Source organism: Puntigrus tetrazona, chromosome 17 (assembly GCF_018831695.1).
Source record: "Puntigrus tetrazona isolate hp1 chromosome 17, ASM1883169v1, whole genome shotgun sequence".
Lineage (NCBI taxonomy): Eukaryota > Metazoa > Chordata > Actinopteri > Cypriniformes > Cyprinidae > Puntigrus > Puntigrus tetrazona.
In genome coordinates, this window is record NC_056715.1 from 17,899,575 (window position 1) to 17,916,113 (window position 16,539).

Consider the following 16,539-nt stretch of genomic DNA (forward strand, 5'->3'; position numbering starts at 1 on the left):
CTGCTTTGCGAGCAAAAACAAAGCATTTTCAATAGAATGCAAAGGTTTGCTAGCAAACACAGTGTTTCTTGAAAAAAAAAAAAGTCATATATGGTGAGAGAAGGCAAAACTGTTTTGTTTAATATAATTTTTCCTCCCATCTCATATATCACCCGAGCGCCCTTAGCAGAATTCACACAGAAGACCAAGTGTTCAAGCTGTATGTTGATGTAAATGGAAAAGTACGGAGCCCTGCACATGACATGCAAGAAAAAACTAATTGTGTGCATTTGTTTCCTCCATTTAAGCGAAACGTTGCTGGTAGAGCTCAGATTGCGACGTAGCTGTCTCTCACTTAAAATGATTTTACGCAACACTTTATGAGAATATCTCCGTGACTCGTTTCTAACTCAAAATAAAGCTTAAAGTGTTACTTTCCATAACGTAACATGATACGGCATAACATAGCAGCAACACGTTTATGAGAGTGCATACATGGAGAGGAATTAGGCTGCAGCTAATTATCATTTAGTGTGCACGCTTTACCTAGAGTGCACGGTTTACCAAAAAACGAGGGAACAGGTTAGTAAATCGTACACATGATCTAGCTCATTTTTTCTTGCACATCATGTGCAGGACCGGCGGTAGACATATAACACAATTTCACAGTAAATTAGTTCAATGAAACAGGCCTACGTTTTCTTTACGACGAGCGTAACACAACACAAAATGTTTCAAACATCCTCGAAACGTAGCCCGCCGTCAATCAAGCGGCTGCTGCGCGTCAGGAGTAACAAGCGTGTCAATCCACAGATAACTCTGTAACTCTTTGTGCTTGAGCGTATCTGCAGATTAGCGCTCGTGAACGTCAAACGCCACGGAGCGGTAAACGTGAACGTGTGCGATTGCACAAGCCACATCATCTCAGCTCTACTCACATGTGGTGTCTTTGCCTTCTTGCCTCAAATATCTCAGCATTGCGCTCATGCTCCATTTGTTCCCATAATCCTCTACTTCAGGGTCATCGCAGCTGAAAGCAAGAGAAACCCTGACTGTCAGCACTCCAAAACAATGCAGAGAAATGGGCACGACGTAACAATGTTGACGTGATTAGCAAACACAAGGATTAGCTCGTATTTGAAAACAAGGAGTGATGAACAAGGAGAAGTGATTATTTAACTAGTATTTCTGACGGCTTAGATCCGTTCTCATTACTGTAACATGCATGATGTTTTAAGGGATGAGACAAACACAAGCTACTAGCATCATCAGGCGTTCATAAAGAGCTACTAAGGGTCATAACCTTGTGCAAACGCAGATGAAAAGACTTTGTTAGTATTGGTGGAAATTGTGTCTAAAAAGTTTAAACGTGGTTTGCAATAATTATCTGTTAACTGTACTTTTTTCTGTTTATACGGAGGAAGATAGTCCAGTTTTTAATGAAAAAAATAAAATGTTAACTACTCTTCAACAATAATGCTGCATTTATCACTGCAGCAAGGAGATTTTTGATGATTTATGATGCATAAACATCAACGTCAAATTTGAGACATTGCATCTTTTAAACTTTAACATGTTCTTTTCCTTCTTTTTTAAACTTTTAAACAAAGTCAACATTTAAAGTCTGTCTTGACAAACGTTGCTCTTCTTGTTAAAAAAATAAAGATTTTACTTCTAATGCAATTCCGCATTCTTTTTGCTATTTATCAGCTAAAGCGGATTTTAAAAGTTCATGCTATAATTGTCGCTATTTAACCCCGTAAGCTGACATATCAAACCCTGAGAGAGCTCACCTGACGTAGTCGCTGCTCTTCTTGTTGACACTGTAGTTGGTCAGATGCATGAACTGGTTCTTGATGTTTGACGTGGCGTGGTCATACTTCACTGTGGCAAACCTACAACACAAGCAAGAAGAAATAAACGAGCTTAACAGCGAGTATGACACTGAACTGACCTGCTGAAAAGAATAAATAGGTACGTTACCAAAGCAAGCAGCCTTGTGCAAACATGGGGCGACCTTAAACTCCAGCCGCAAATCTTTTTAATTTTAATGTGACACATAAACGGAGAGGTTTTGCAACGGCCATCCAACTAAAACCAGCAAATCACACGACTGCGAGAGCGGCGCTGTGATGGGGTGACGTATTTTTGTAGACCAAAACCCGGAAACAAACGCAGTCCTGAACTCAGTGGGGTTTTGGGTTAAATGGCTGAAATAAGACTGAAAAGATATTTTATTTTACGACATAGAAAACATTACACCCCCCTTGTGATATTTTAAAAGGCAAAAGCTGCACGTTTGTAAGAAACAAATCCATCATTAAGACGTGTTTAACTTCAAACTGTTGCTTTAGGCTAAAACACAAGTCCATGAGAGGAATGCTTCATCTCGCATCAAAATCCAGTTGTTTTGAACCGTCTTGGCTTTTTTTTTAGCACTTTTTATCACTGCAGAGCATTCATTGCCGAGACACTGATGTAGAAACGCATTTCTACAAATCTGATGAAGAAACAAACTCATCAACATCTCGGACGGCCTGAGGGTGAACACATTTTGAGCTAATTTTCATGTAAAGCTTTTTTTTTTGTCTTAAAGAAAGCATTGCTAACAAGTGTCTAAATGGGATTATAAATGTCATCACACAAAAAGCGAACTCGTTTGAATCGCTACTAGCATGATGAAAAAATGTTCGCAGCGATCCAAAGACAAGTATTGGGTTTTTGTTGAAGGAACAGGATGAAGCTAACTCGCAGGTCGGCCTTCAGAACACATCATCCCTGCTCTACACTGGTGCCGAATATATTTTTCCATCGTGAAGTCCACTAACTAATCGGTTTATTCTCCTCATCATTGGCGCACGATGGGCAAAGAGACAATACTGCATAACCACAAACAGTTTCAAACTGTAACCCGAGCGATTTGTCCTAAAGCTCACGGGTATTCCCAGAATACATGGGCTTTGAGAGGAGTGGGCGCCACATGTGGAGGAAGAATTTCCTGGCACAAGGAAAGCACCTGAATGCCTCCAAAGCTTCTGGGATCTCCTAGATAAAAGTTGAGTCAGGAAAAGCGCCAGGATGTGCCGCCAGCAGCTCATAAGAGAGTGCGCAGACAACAAACCTGCGTGTCCCTCTGTAAAGACGGCTTCAGCGCCAAGCCTAATAGAGGTGGGCCAAGCGTTTTACACACACAACACACCGCGCATCCACTTCACACGGCTTCGCTCCGCACAGCATCCAAAAAAACGGAGGATTTGTTTGAGCTCCTCACTCGCTCGTCTGAGAAAACGCTCTCCTCGCTGCGCCAAAAGCAGGACACCGCGTGTATGTCTAGATCGGATGCGTTTCCCAGGCGCTCGGCGAGACTTTCCACGGCTGCTGAGCAGTCAGAAATCTTTCCCGCTGCTATTTGTGGCTAATGTAAAAATATCGTAAAAAGGAGCCTCTTCAGGTAGAAGACACTTAAAAAGACAATTATGTGACTCTGACAACCTTCTGCCTTAAAAATGTTATTAAAACTAATCACATTTTCTTGGCGTTTTAAATGGTTAAAAAAAAACTCCACTCTTGTCAGTGTCCTTCCAGCAATGAGACAATGGAAAGCTTTGTTTGAGGCCTAGTTGAGCCCGTCCAACTTTACTGGAAACATTTCTGCTGCCATCTAGTGACCACGATATTCCGGCGTCTCAAAGAAATATTTATTTTTACGTAAAAGTTGCAGTTGCTGATATTTAAACGATGAAATTCATAAATAATAAATATGAGCTGTCACTTTATATCTCCAATATGCCAAATAAAACTGAAATGATCCCAACATATAATGCAATGCAATCCAATCATGATTGCAAGATGAAGAAGTAAGTGCTTCACAGAAGCAGAAGCCTGATTATCACAATTGATAAATATGAACATGATTATCTATATATAATGGATGATATATAGTACAACAATTTAGTAATGAGGCTGAAAATGCAGCTTAGATCGCAGGAATAAATAATAATTGACTATATATGTTTACATTTATTCGTTTAGCAGACACTTTTACCCAAAGCGACTTACATTTGAGGATAAAAAAAGCCATTGAGGCGTCGCTCATTAGCTGATCTCTCACAGGAGGAAAGTGGGAGCCGGGCCTGTGGCTGTTCTATAAGCAAGCATCAGTGTCTTGAATTTGCTGCAACCTGGAGCCAGTGCAAGGAGATAAAGAGAGGAGTAACGTGGGCTCTTTAGGGCTTATTGAAGACCAGTCGTACTTCTGCATTCTGAATCACGTGTAGAGCATTGATTGTCCAGCCAGAAGAGCATTGCTGTAGTCCAGCCTCCAGCTGACAAGGGCCTGGACAAGAAGTTGTGCTATATATTTGATATACTATATATTTTAAATGTATAATAATGTAATACTGTATATTTGATGAAATACATGCAGCCTTGGTGAGCAGACGAAACTCAATAGGTTGAACACTAGCCTATGTTTCTTCAGTCCATTTCACAACAACTGAGCCAATACCACAAGGCCTTTTTTTAGTTAAAAAAAAGTCTAAACTATCAAACAGGCAATAGAAGGCATGTGGTAGACTGTGTGTGAAACTATTGATCTTATTGATCAGAGGCCTTCAAATGTGCACATCACAAAACACAGGAAAATGTATAGACATTATTTAATCAAATCGCAACCGTTTGTAGTTGAACAATAGTCATATTACGATTATTGCTTTACTTCATGTAATTATGAAGATCAGGGTATAAAGATATGCTCTCTGTGCACCAGTCACTAGAGATGGGAAGAGCGAAGAACAGTTCTAATAGAGGATTCATTTGAACAAGGCCGTATTACCTTTAATTCATTCTCCAGAGCAGCATATGACTGGCAAATAACATTCTACATCTTGGACGAGTTTCCTACGGTTTGCATGCGGCATTCTGCCCTTCTGAAGTACATCATTAGTCAAATAAATTTAGCTCGACGCACAAAATATAATCTGCAGTTAAATGTGATTCTTTTTGAGTTTGACATAACTGAGATTCAACTCTGTCTGCGTGTTTAATTTGTTCATTTCTTGCTATATTCTTTGGTCAAAAGTGGTGTTGGAACTCGTAAGAGCCACCTACAGTTTGATTTTGAAAATTTTCTCAATCGGACACTTGCTCGAAAAAATAATAATCAGATATCATAAGAGCCCAGCTACAGGCGACTTTTTATATTACAGAATTCAAACACAGTAAACTTGAATCTCTCAATGCTTCTGTTTGCTCAAGTGTGCATCTATGTAAGCGTTTCGTATCAGGTTTTATATGTGCGGTGGTTACTGTTAGACAGCGGGGGTTCACTTCGTACTCTATCCGGTTGATGAATGAATTACCTGGCCAGTCCTTCCTCATAGAGATAGATCAGGAGAGGGTCGTATGAGGTCACTAGCACATACAGACGCATGTCAAACTTAAAACCTGCAGACGGGCAAAAGTAACTCAAGTTAAAAACACGCGTTATGCAGACTGTGTTAAATCTGCTGGGTTGCATGCTCACCGTCAATTAGCAGAGGATTGCTGATGTAGCGCGACACCAGAATATTCTCGTCCAGCGGGATCTGACTCGGCTGAAACACCAAACATGTTATGAAGCAGCACCGAACACAACTCTCACATAACTGAAACATGATAAACACTCTTTCAAATGGGAATACACACTTATTTATGTAGGTCAGGTGTCTATCTAGACAGCATTTTTGGGCTGTGTGAACAAAGCATGCTTAAAAATGCTCCCTGTCCACTGCATATGAGAACAGAAGTTTATTTAATTCATTTGTATTGGTACGACATAAATATTTTTTTGCACTAGATTTGTAGCTCCCTGCATGATTCGCAAAGGACTGAACAATGTTGAAATAAAGTGTTATTTTCTGCACTTCTGAGTGAAAAAAAATTACTTGTTTGTGTTTAATGTTCAGTAGTGTTGGATATTTAGTTTTCGTGGTTATCACTGTGTAATAACGCTTGTGGTTACAAAAATGTATGGATAATGTTTTACAAGAAAATACTACGTCAGTCTTTCTACATTCACATTTATTTTAATGTTATTTTCAGTTTTTTTTACTAAATGTATTAGCAATTTAAACCAAGCGGAAAAATCTTCACATTCATATATTCCATCTGTGGTATTTGAATCATTTCTGGACAGTATTTATGGTCACAGATGTAATATTTGGTCAGGACATGAATTAAGATGCTGTCAAGTTCATGTCATCAGCTCACAGCGTGTCTGTGAACGATACTTTAAGCTGTCTTAAGTCCGCCAGTGATTTGCAGCGGCATGATCTCATGCGTTTTCTCAGAGCTAGCCATGCAAGCAGTGCTGACCTGTTTGTGACACGATGTCTATGTCTCCAGAGACCTAACAAAACTGAGAAAACTTTACCTTCGGGCAAATTAGCAACAACGGCAACCAATGGGAGTGAAGCCAGTGAAAAACCTTGCGATCGGGAGAACTTGGAGAAATTGTGTGTTCCTACCAGTAACAAAACTAAGTCCCATCCACTTTACAGTATTGTGGGAAACAGATTTAATTTCAAGTCAGAAAAACTTCTATGGCTTGGTCTGATCAGAGGAGAACTGGACCGTGACTAAGCCTGGTTTCTTTCTCTATTCTGTCACCAATGGAGTCCTGGTTCCTCTGGCTTGCATAATTGAGGACACAATGATGATTATTGTCCACTTGATTGAACGTAATTTTTAATTTACTGACACTATTCTCTTATTTGATGCTGTAAAGTGCTTTGGCACAATCTGTACTGTTAAAAGAGCTATACAAATAAAGGTGACTTGACTACGATGCCTTAAAATGCTGCCTACATTTGACACTTGAGCATGGGTTTCATCACATCATGCTCCCTTGATCACTTACACTGCTGACCAGGTAGATGCCTCTGCCCCTGGAGGACGCCACTGGCTTGATGATCCACGCGGCCTTGTCTTTGCTGAACGAGCCTGAGGTTTGCGCGAGGACAGGGAAAGCGTTGTTAAAGCCCAGCAAAGCGGACACATTTTTCTAATTGATGTCGTTTATGTTAATATGCAAACACACGTCCGAGCGCTGATTGGACGAGGTGCCCACTCACTGCTGAATTCCTGGTACTCGGCAGGAAGCACAAAGGTCTGGGGTACGATGTGGAAGTTTTGAAAGCCGTGGGTTTGCTGCATCCTCTGGATGTTTTTGTAGAGCCGGTCTTTCCGCGTGAGCTCGTACGACCTGGAAAGCGACGGGAGCGTTGACCGTAAGCGCCTAGGATGAGGTTAGCATCTGAGATAGCGAGGGGAACATAAACCCTTGAAATAACACCGCAGCGGCAGCACATGGTCAGTTTGATCTATTGCGCCGTTTCAGAAAGGCAGGCGTCCAAACAAAATGTTCTCGGCTCTAACTGCCAATGAACACAAGCTGTCTGCCCACTTGGAAGGCTGGATGTGTGGATGTTGTTGCTGAGTGAGAATGTGTGTTTGGTTGAACACCAACAACATTCAGGTGAAAGAGCTGCTCCATAAATCACAGGTGCGCCCAATTCAGAGGCCATCCCAGAATGCACTGCTCCTTGAAAATTCGGCCAAGATGAGTGACAACGTGAGATTTCCAACATTTGCTGACAAAAATCAATTACAATCGATCTTTATTGTAATGAACAATGACAGAGATTTTGAAATACCAAAAACGGAGCTTTCAGTCTGCTGTGTTTCTACTGACGTCACTGAACATTATTTTAAGCATATCTACCATCCAATACATTTCAAATTGTCCATTTTTTTCACCAAAACAACAAATTGTTTTGTGGCCCTTTAAAGTGGCATCACAGATCGGCATGGCAACCGAATGTGCCATGTTTTGTGTAATAATCGATCAGTCCTATCAATTTTAAAATGTAATTTAATGTTACATTTACCTTAGGAAAGCATTCAAAGACCATAAACTTGTTTGTCAACGAAACAGATGGACTGCATTACATTGTTATTATTATTATATGGGTTTTTAATCGGTTGTAACACCCATAGGAAAAGGGTTTTTTTTATTACATTGTCATAATTAAAAATATTTCAACAATGATTTGGAACAGACACATATTTCAATCATTTAAAAGCTGATATAAAAACTATTTAACCGCTAACCAGGCCTAGTGCTGATTGCTTTTACGCTCATCGTGTTATTGACCACCTCACTGAAATAAACCGTGAATCATAAAACATGCGCGCTTGCCCTTTCATGCAGGATGGAGCCTCAGAAGAAAAGTGCCCGTGAACGCAGACGGCTCTAATCACTCACCTGGGAAAGTGGTTGACTTTCTGGAAATCGTGCAGAGATCGCATAAGATAGGGCTTCAGGTGTGAGCCGGTCCACATCAGGTTAAAATCATTGCTATTTGGGTGCACCTAAACATGAGAGGTAATGTCAGAAATAAAAAAGATGGATTATTATAAAACTGCTTTCATTTCAAACCATGTCTGTGCTCTACCTCGTGGAATCCGTGATTGACCAGTATGCCACGGACAAGACGGCTCTCCGTCCGCACAATCTTGAAGGCCAAGTTATATTTTTCTATTTAAAAAGATAGAAAAACACATCAGAGGTATATGTGTTTATAGGTATGTGTGTGTGTGTTTTATGGCTTTGACATGCAATTACTGATTAGATTTTTTTGTGCACATTTTCTTATTTGCAACTTAATAAATTCTTCATCATTCTGTATGAAGCACGCAAGATTTCTCTGCGCCTGTACCTCCAACGGAGCGGATGGCCACATCTTTAGACACAATGGCTTCCGCACAGAAGAGCAGCACGGGAATGCGCTTGCTGACTCCACTCCAGGCAATGCACGGAAGTTTCCTATCACGACAAACACAGATCTGCTATTCTCCTGTTTATATGACACTCAGATATCCCTTTTTAAAAACAAGTCCCTCGTAAAAAAGAAAATGCATGCCAAACAGCATCTCATTAATGTCCAGTTTCTCAACCTACCATTCATTTCAGCTCTAACAGAGGCCGTGGTGACACAGTGACTTGCAAAACTGGCTCTTCATTTAAAAAAATGAGGACTTTCTTTCACTAGAGCTGCTATATTGTCTATGTAATATATTTCGCTATTCATAGTAATGCAAGTTGGCCACCTTGATAATATACGGTCTTGGGCGTCACACAACAAGTTAGTAAAAGCAAACACAACTAACTGCATTACAAAGCTCTGACAAGGAGATGCAAAGATTAAAATGTTTGAGAGGAAAAAGAGCAACTGCGCAGTACGAGACCCTGAAGTAAGATGAGAACAGAGATAGGATTGTACAGTGATGCGTGAGCAAGACAAGACGGGCTGGGAACGGGCATGCAGTCATTATCTGCTCGTGTTCATCCAGGCTACACAACAGAACAAACAGAAAAAAAGACGGGCTTTTATTGGGTCTGTTTTTGCAGGCAGAAAAAGCTACACCCTGAAATGAGACTTCAAAAGAAGGACTTATCAGTCAACGCCTGGTTTATTTTATGCACTTATTATTTTTCATTGCAGAATTACAAATAGCATACACATCAAGTTATCAAAGTTAAGTCAAATGTATTTATATAACATTTTTACAATACACATTGTTTCAAAGAACAATGCTTTATTGCTCAGATTAGAACTGTGCAATAATACAGTAATAATATTACAACACAAGTAACCAGGCTTGCTATTTAGTACAAGTTTCAAGGAAGGTTGAATTTACAGTATTTACAGTATTATTATTTTGTGAAATCCATTTTAATTCAATTCGGTGGGTTTGTGCTCTGTTTCAAAAATGATCCTGATATTAAAATCATATTATAAACTGCATATTATTATGGTTGTATTAAGTTTTGTCCTGCAATGCACTGGTCACTACACAAATACTCCAGAGAACTTGTAGATCTACAGCAGCCATTAATTCCAATGTGATCAACGATCATCTCTGCAATCTTTTTAATGCCACTATTGTGTCTTGAGAACGTGGGGCATTCGATTGAAACCGAGCAGCTGGGAGCGGGAAAAAACATTTGAACCTCCAAATAAATGAAACAAGTTTTGGGCTTGGATCACCACAGACCACTGACCTTCGTCATTTTGTCAGGGAGGCTGAATTTAGCTGTGCTGCTGAAAACAGACGGGCAGAAGATCTAGACTATTTGAAGAGCGGCTGATACTATTTAAGAACCGACGCGTCTATATTTAGTCACGATAAGCTCTGTGAAATCATGAAATCAGCCAGTAAGCAACACCTGATGTTTTCTGTAGTGGTGTGTGTAACGAGACGGTAACGTGACTAGTCCCGCTCACTGATTAACTCAATGTAATCTCCATCATCAATACTCTTAAGCTTTGCGCTTTAGTAAAGACACTTACTCCAGCTCATCTTCAGACGATGACTCGGATTCGTCCTTCTGTTCTCTCGCGGCTGGCATCTCCGTGTGTGTGTGTGTGTGTGTGTGTCAGCTCAATGTGTGCTTGACAGAGCTCATATCCAATCTACTGAACTCATCTGGAAAACAACGAGATCTTAATAAGAAGAGCGGTCATACAATTACAGCTTTACTGGATATCAAACAATATACATTTTACATTGCTCTGTGTGGGACGGGGAAAAAATAAAGAAAAATAAACTAAACAACATTTATGCAAAAAAATCATCAGTAGTGCAAAATAAAATGAAAATAATATAAAATTAAGCGAATTAAAAAGAGAGTAGTTCACAACGATAGTAATTAATGAACGTTAAAATAATTATAAAGGATAAACTATAAAACTTCCATAATGCAATAACATATACAGCCAAAGCGAAAATTATTCAGACAGCATTTATGATATATTTATATTTTGTATGAAACTGTAGTTAAAAACTGCAGCATTTTAATCCCAACAACTTGACCTAAATTGCTATCATCTAATCGTGTACTTCGATTTAACAGCTGACAGCTATTCAAATTAACTCTATGCCTTTCCATTCCAGTTACTGTCATAATTTGTTACCATTTTTAAATTATAGCGAATAAACGGTGATAACGTGAGAAACGTTAAAGGTGCCTGAATACATTTTGGTTTATAATTTCACATTTCTGAGACATTTATATTTATCTTTATATGAATTACTAATTCGTCTACTGCTTGTTAATTACTACAGTCTGTTACGGCTGAAAATACCTTATAAAAATGTAAATATAAATGTAACACCACAAAGATAGGATTACTTCTAGTTGTGTGGGACTGAAGGTAGTTCACTAGCCCTTAGCTAACCGAGCTAACCAGACTGTGATATAACTAATCGTTTAAACGTCTAGCACACCACATTAGACATTAGATTGCTGTTAAATGTGATTATTAAAATACCTGTTTGTGTTGCTCGAGTGCTCTTGTGTGTAATTATTCACTGTTAGCTCCATAACCCACACCGGTGCTAAACTCCGGACGCCTGTTACTATAACAACCAGCTGGCAGCTACCGATGTGCGCATGCGTGCAAAACTACGACAACCAACGGGCGGCCGCCGAGTGCGCATGCGTCGCTGTTGTTTCGCGTTTGAATTTAGGACTAAAGAGGTGAATGGTTTTAACGCAAAATTACGATTAATAAGGCTGACAGCGCTGTGCTTATTAAATTGCCTTTTATTAATTATTTTACTCACTCAAAAACAAAAAACAATGACTCTTATTTTCACTCATTTTCAAAGCTCTGGAAGAATGGAAAACATTCTCTAACAGCTAGTGAGTAAAGAGTTTGTTGTTGGTGTTGGATTGTTTGATTTTGCCTAGAAATATATGACTTTGCGAACCATAAAATGAGTATTTTATTATAAACATGGTAATATGGTGCACTAAATATTTATGCTTCTTTTACATTGAGCCCACTTCTTCTAATTTATAACGTTTTTTCTTTATAAAATTATTAAATATGTTGTTAATTACAATTCAAAATCTAAAGTTAAAATGAAACTACCCGACGCTCCTTCAGAAATCGTCAGACGCTTATCGGTCAGTGATTGGTCCGAACTCCTAGAAGTGGGCGGTCCTTTAAAAGACTGTTTTCGACCTGCCCAATGGGGCGGTGGTACGACGTGACGCAGCAGTCACCCGCAGTTTCTGATTGGACCGCATTCATGTCCATGACTTCTCAGTGTTTGAAGCGGTTTGGTAAATAGAAATGAATCACGCCGACTGATGTTTGTGGCTGTTCAACAGGCTACATGTACTTATTGGAGCACATGCATAAGGTAAGAATGAAGTTTATAATAAACAGCGTCGTGTATTATAACACTGCAGCACAAAAACAGTCATAAATAGCACGGGTATTTAGAAAAAGCCAACAAGTCATTGTGCGGGTCACAGTGATGTATTTTTATTTTATGACGAAAACCATTAGGATATTAAGTAAACCTCATGTTTTATAAAAAAAATATTTTTTTTAATTATCAACAGTAAATATATCAACTTAATTTTTAGTAACATGCTTTGCTACGAATTGATATGAACAACTTTAAATGCTTTAAATTAAAAAAAAAAAACATTAGCAGTAATGTCACTTTCATGATTGTGAAAAAAGACCCATATTTGTAGTCCAGGGTCACGTGTGTAATGTCTGAAGAGGGTTTCAAACACAGAGAGGTTTTGAGGATGTGTCATGTATCACCATATAGTCTATATATTATTACTGTTCACTCTACAGAAACATGCATTTCTTTCTGTCTCTAGCCTTTACAGAAATATTACAATTGGAAAAACACGTTAGGGTTACAATTTTGTATATAGTTAAAAACAAAACAATGTGTTATTTGAACAGTTGCACCTTTTTGAGGCGTTGTTATTAATTAAATAATTATTTTAAAAAATTCCAAGCGCCACAAAAGCTTCCAAGCGCTTGTCCCCACAGGCATGTGCGTAACTATCAAAAACATGACGTAAATGGCAAAATAATAATATTCTAAAATATATAATGAAAACAGTGGTCCCTGAAGTTGTGGCACTGGTGTTACCATTTAACAAAAACCTGTATTTATTTTTATTTTTAAATAAAAATCAGATTGCTGACATCACTTGACTTCCTCCTGAAAAAAGGCTAATTTTAAAGAAACAGTTCACCCAAAAATGAAAGTCCCGTCATCATTCGCTCACCCTCAAGTAGCTCCAAACCTGCATGAATTTCTTTGAACACAAAAGGAAGATATTTTGAAGAAAGTCTGTGAGCAGGCTGTTTTGGTCACCATTGACTTCCACAGTATTTTTTTTCTACTGTGGAAGTCAATGGTGACCAAAACAGCCTGCTTGCAAGCTTTGGTCTAAAATGTTAGAAAAGGAAATTAATTTAAAGACGCTTTGCCATGCTCAAAGTGGACGTTTCTGTAGAATGGTAGGGTTTGTCTCAGAGTACCATGTTAAAAGCAGGCTCTGATCTGATCTTCTGACCCTCGGCTGATCTCCAGCAGATGTGTGCTGAAGGATGAGTCGCTTTCTGAACGTGTTGAGGAGCTGGCTGCTCATGGTGTCTGTGATCGCGGTGGGAAACACGGTACAGAGCTTCAGAGATCACAGCTTCCTGTCCGAGAAGCTCTACACAGGAACGCCCGATTATGGTCAAGACCTACCCGTCACCTTTAATCATTACGGACTCGTTAACTAACATTATCACTTATAAGCAACAAGCAATGCCATTACTTTAATTACTGTATGTACTTTCCATGAACATGAGCATGTGAAGAACGTTTGAGACTGTTAAGTCGCTGTAGCTGCTAAACGTCCTGATGTGTTGTGTTTTAGTAAACGGACTTCAGGCGAGAACCTTCGGCATATGGACCCTCCTGTCCTCCATCATCCGCTGTGCGTGTGCCATAGACATTCAGAACAGAACGTAAGGAGCGTGTGTGTGTGTGTGTGTGTGAGAGTGAGAGTTTGATTGTGTGTGTGTATGAGAGTTTGAGTGTGTGTGTGTATGAGAGTATATGAGTGTGTGTGTATGAGAGTATGTGTGTGTATGAGTATGTGTGTGTATGAGTATGTGTGTGTATGAGTATGTGTGTGTATGAGTGTGTGTGTGTGTGTGTGTGTGTGTGTGTGTGTGTGTGTGTGTGTGTGTGTGTGTGTGTGTGTGTGTGTGTGTGTGTGTGTGTGTGTGTGTGTGTGTGTGTGTGTTGAACTCCGCTGGAGTGAAGCTGACGTCTCTTTCTTGCCCTCCTTCCAGGCTTTATCACATCACCCTGTGGACTTTTGTTCTGGCGCTTGGCCACTTCCTGTCCGAAGCGTTTATCTATAAAACCGCCCCGCTGACCATTGGAGTCATGGCACCTCTGATTGTAGCCAGTGAGTGATCTACATCCTTTAGGATGCTACTATCTACTGTGTGACAGGCGCACATACAACTGCACTTAAAGTATTGTAAAAGCCGTAGTATCGTGAAATAACGTGCTGATGTGATGCTGAAGAAATATCTTATTATGATCCGTGTTAAAAGCATCATTCCAGCTCATATGTTTACACTACCATTCAAGCATTTGGGGCAAATTGATCGGAGCAAGGGATTTCTATTTCAAATAACCGTTCTATTCATCTGTGAATCCCGAAAAATAACACGTATTACGGTTTCCCCAGAAACATTGTGCGGCGCAGGTTCAACACTGATGATAATCCGAAATGTTTCTTGAGCAGTAAATCATACCCATTATATTAGAATGACTTCTGAAGATCATGCGACGCTGAAGACTGGAGTAATTACGCTGAAAATACAGCTGAGCTTCACGGAAATAAATGACACTTTAGTATTAATTCACACAGAATACAAATTGCGATAATGTTTCCCAATTTCATAACGATTAAATCAAAATGATTTATAATTCGATCAAATGCAGCCAGAAGAGACTTCTTAGAAAAATGTAAGAATCAGTGCAAACTTAGTAGTGTACGCTTGCATACGGAAATCTTGAAGTAGTTTGTCCCTGAACCAACACTGACTTTCGAAACCATCCTCCATATTGAGAGGAAACGAGTAATGGACACAAATGTCCGTCACCTGATGGACCTCATCTTCTCACTGGCCCGTAACAGTGCTTGTGTTTGTAGGTTTCTCTATCGTGGGCATGCTGGTTGGCTTCCAGTGTGTCGCTGAGCCCCAGGAAGTTGTGGGATCTCGTCAGAAGAAGAGGAACTGAGGCTGATGCTGCTGATGTCTTCGGAGCGGAGGCCCAAACTACCTTTTTACCGCTTTAGAATCGGCGTAACGCTACAATAATGATCATTTCCTACGGTTATTTGAAGCTTAATTGTCCGAAAGCAATTGCAGTACTGGTGCTTTTGTGCTATATTTTTCAGCCGAGGTGCAAACCAGAGCCTGCAGGTCTGCTGAGTTTATTGTTTAGTTTTTTTAATCTGCAAATTGATAATTAGCTTTTTGTGTATTTATAATTAAAGCAGTTAAAATGCTCAAAATATATGCACGGATACCCCATGAATCATTTTGCGAATCGTGTTTTTGTCTCGTCCTGAAACACTGCGGTACATCTTTAATAATGTTCTTCTACCAGACACCCAGAGTTTCAGACTGCAGCTTTAAAAACAATATCATTGTTGATTTTTGTCACTTTGTATTAAAAAGTTACTGTTTTTGAATGATAACATCTTTGTCTAGATCACAGCTCCCGAAGGACATTTTCTAGGTGCGTTTATATTTGCTTAAATAATGAATGTTAAGCATTCAAGAGAAGCCTTTAAAAGAAAGTTCATGAATGTTTATGTCTAGAACGCATGTGGAATAGTTTACGGGACTCTTTTGCCTGTTAAATAATAACTCGACACAAGATGCAGTTGAGCCACTAGTTATCACACTTTATTACTGAATGTCACATCTCATTTACAACACCAAGACTTCCTGGATTATATACAAAATGTAGTAACGGTACGTGCACACTTTTCGAACAATGATCTGATCAGAACATGGCCGTACATAGAACCTAACTACATCTCTTGCGAGCGATCGTCTGATATCGGACCGGATGCCGTCTTTGACTGAGCCGGTGTGTTACACACAACCCACGGCATCTCAAAAATAAACATCACCGATTTGTCCAAAAGCGCGCCTCGTGCTATCTTTCATCACGTACATCAACAAAAGCAGTCAAATGTAAAGGTTTAATTTGAAATATTCGAGGTGGACCTGTGTTCTCGAAGATTTTAAGACTTCTCTCAGATGGCCCCTAATTTATCTTAAAGGTATGAGACTATCTTAAAGTCTTAGTTTAAAAGTAATGCAGGACTAATCTGAGAGAGGAAAAGACAAAAACCTTCCTCTAAGTGACTCAGTTGCTAGCTTTTATAGACTGTGATTGTCCGTGTTGGTTGCTTGTCCAAGAAGGAAATAAAAGAGCACTTTTAAGAGCATTATAATCTTTCACTTTGAAATTACTGCCATAATTTATTTATGTATATATATAATGAATGGATGTTGGCATGTCTCTAATAAAACAAACATTTCTTTTCTCTCCTTATGTTTTTTCTATTATCTCCACTTCTAAAGAAACTCTAAACCCTCTTAA

The 16,539-nt window shown here is 39.3% G+C and overlaps 2 protein-coding genes across 8 annotated transcripts in view; one reads left to right on the forward strand and one right to left on the reverse strand.

Moving 5' to 3' along the window:
* ttll5 (tubulin tyrosine ligase-like family, member 5) overlaps positions 1 to 11,456 on the reverse strand; it is a 77,709-nt gene extending 66,253 nt beyond the window's left edge. For 3 of the 6 annotated variants that reach the window (XM_043263792.1, XM_043263793.1, XM_043263791.1), the window contains exons 1-11: positions 11,355 to 11,456; positions 10,374 to 10,509; positions 8,739 to 8,845; positions 8,475 to 8,557; positions 8,285 to 8,391; positions 7,092 to 7,222; positions 6,878 to 6,960; positions 5,504 to 5,573; positions 5,340 to 5,424; positions 1,773 to 1,874; positions 918 to 1,009 (exon numbers count right to left, since the gene is read on the reverse strand). In XM_043263792.1, the coding sequence (XP_043119727.1) occupies positions 918 to 1,009; positions 1,773 to 1,874; positions 5,340 to 5,424; positions 5,504 to 5,573; positions 6,878 to 6,960; positions 7,092 to 7,222; positions 8,285 to 8,391; positions 8,475 to 8,557; positions 8,739 to 8,845; positions 10,374 to 10,432 (919 nt within the window). In that variant the 5' untranslated portion in view covers positions 10,433 to 10,509; positions 11,355 to 11,456. Of the gene's footprint in view, positions 1 to 917; positions 1,010 to 1,772; positions 1,875 to 4,038; positions 4,178 to 5,339; positions 5,425 to 5,503; positions 5,574 to 6,877; positions 6,961 to 7,091; positions 7,274 to 8,284; positions 8,392 to 8,474; positions 8,558 to 8,738; positions 8,846 to 10,373; positions 10,510 to 11,354 lie in introns of those variants that run through there. The other 3 variants (XM_043263794.1, XM_043263796.1, XM_043263795.1) reach the window with 3 other exon arrangements.
* Positions 11,457 to 12,077: 621 nt separating this feature from the next.
* erg28 (ergosterol biosynthesis 28 homolog) lies at positions 12,078 to 16,487 on the forward strand. Of its 2 annotated transcripts, none has more exons than XM_043263724.1 (5): positions 12,078 to 12,234; positions 13,444 to 13,590; positions 13,775 to 13,865; positions 14,196 to 14,314; positions 15,071 to 16,487. In XM_043263724.1, the coding sequence occupies exons 2-5, from the start codon at positions 13,458 to 13,460 to the stop codon at positions 15,157 to 15,159; spliced, it is 432 nt and encodes a 143-aa protein (XP_043119659.1). In that variant the 5' UTR covers positions 12,078 to 12,234; positions 13,444 to 13,457; the 3' UTR covers positions 15,160 to 16,487. The 2 variants fall into 2 exon arrangements, with proteins under 2 accessions (XP_043119659.1, XP_043119658.1); XM_043263723.1 differs by having other exon boundaries at positions 12,095 to 12,234; positions 13,441 to 13,590.
* The last annotated feature ends 52 nt before the right edge of the window (positions 16,488 to 16,539 follow it).

Coding starts and splice junctions, on each gene's coding strand:
- erg28 (XM_043263724.1), top strand. CDS start 13,458: ATGAGTCGCTTTCTGAACGTGTTGAGGAGCTGGCTGCTCATGGTGTCT. Junction 13,591..13,774: donor CACAGGAACGCCCGATTATG/GTCAAGACCTAC, acceptor GTTGTGTTTTAG/TAAACGGACTTCAGGCGAGA. Junction 14,315..15,070: donor GGCACCTCTGATTGTAGCCA/GTGAGTGATCTA, acceptor TTGTGTTTGTAG/GTTTCTCTATCGTGGGCATG.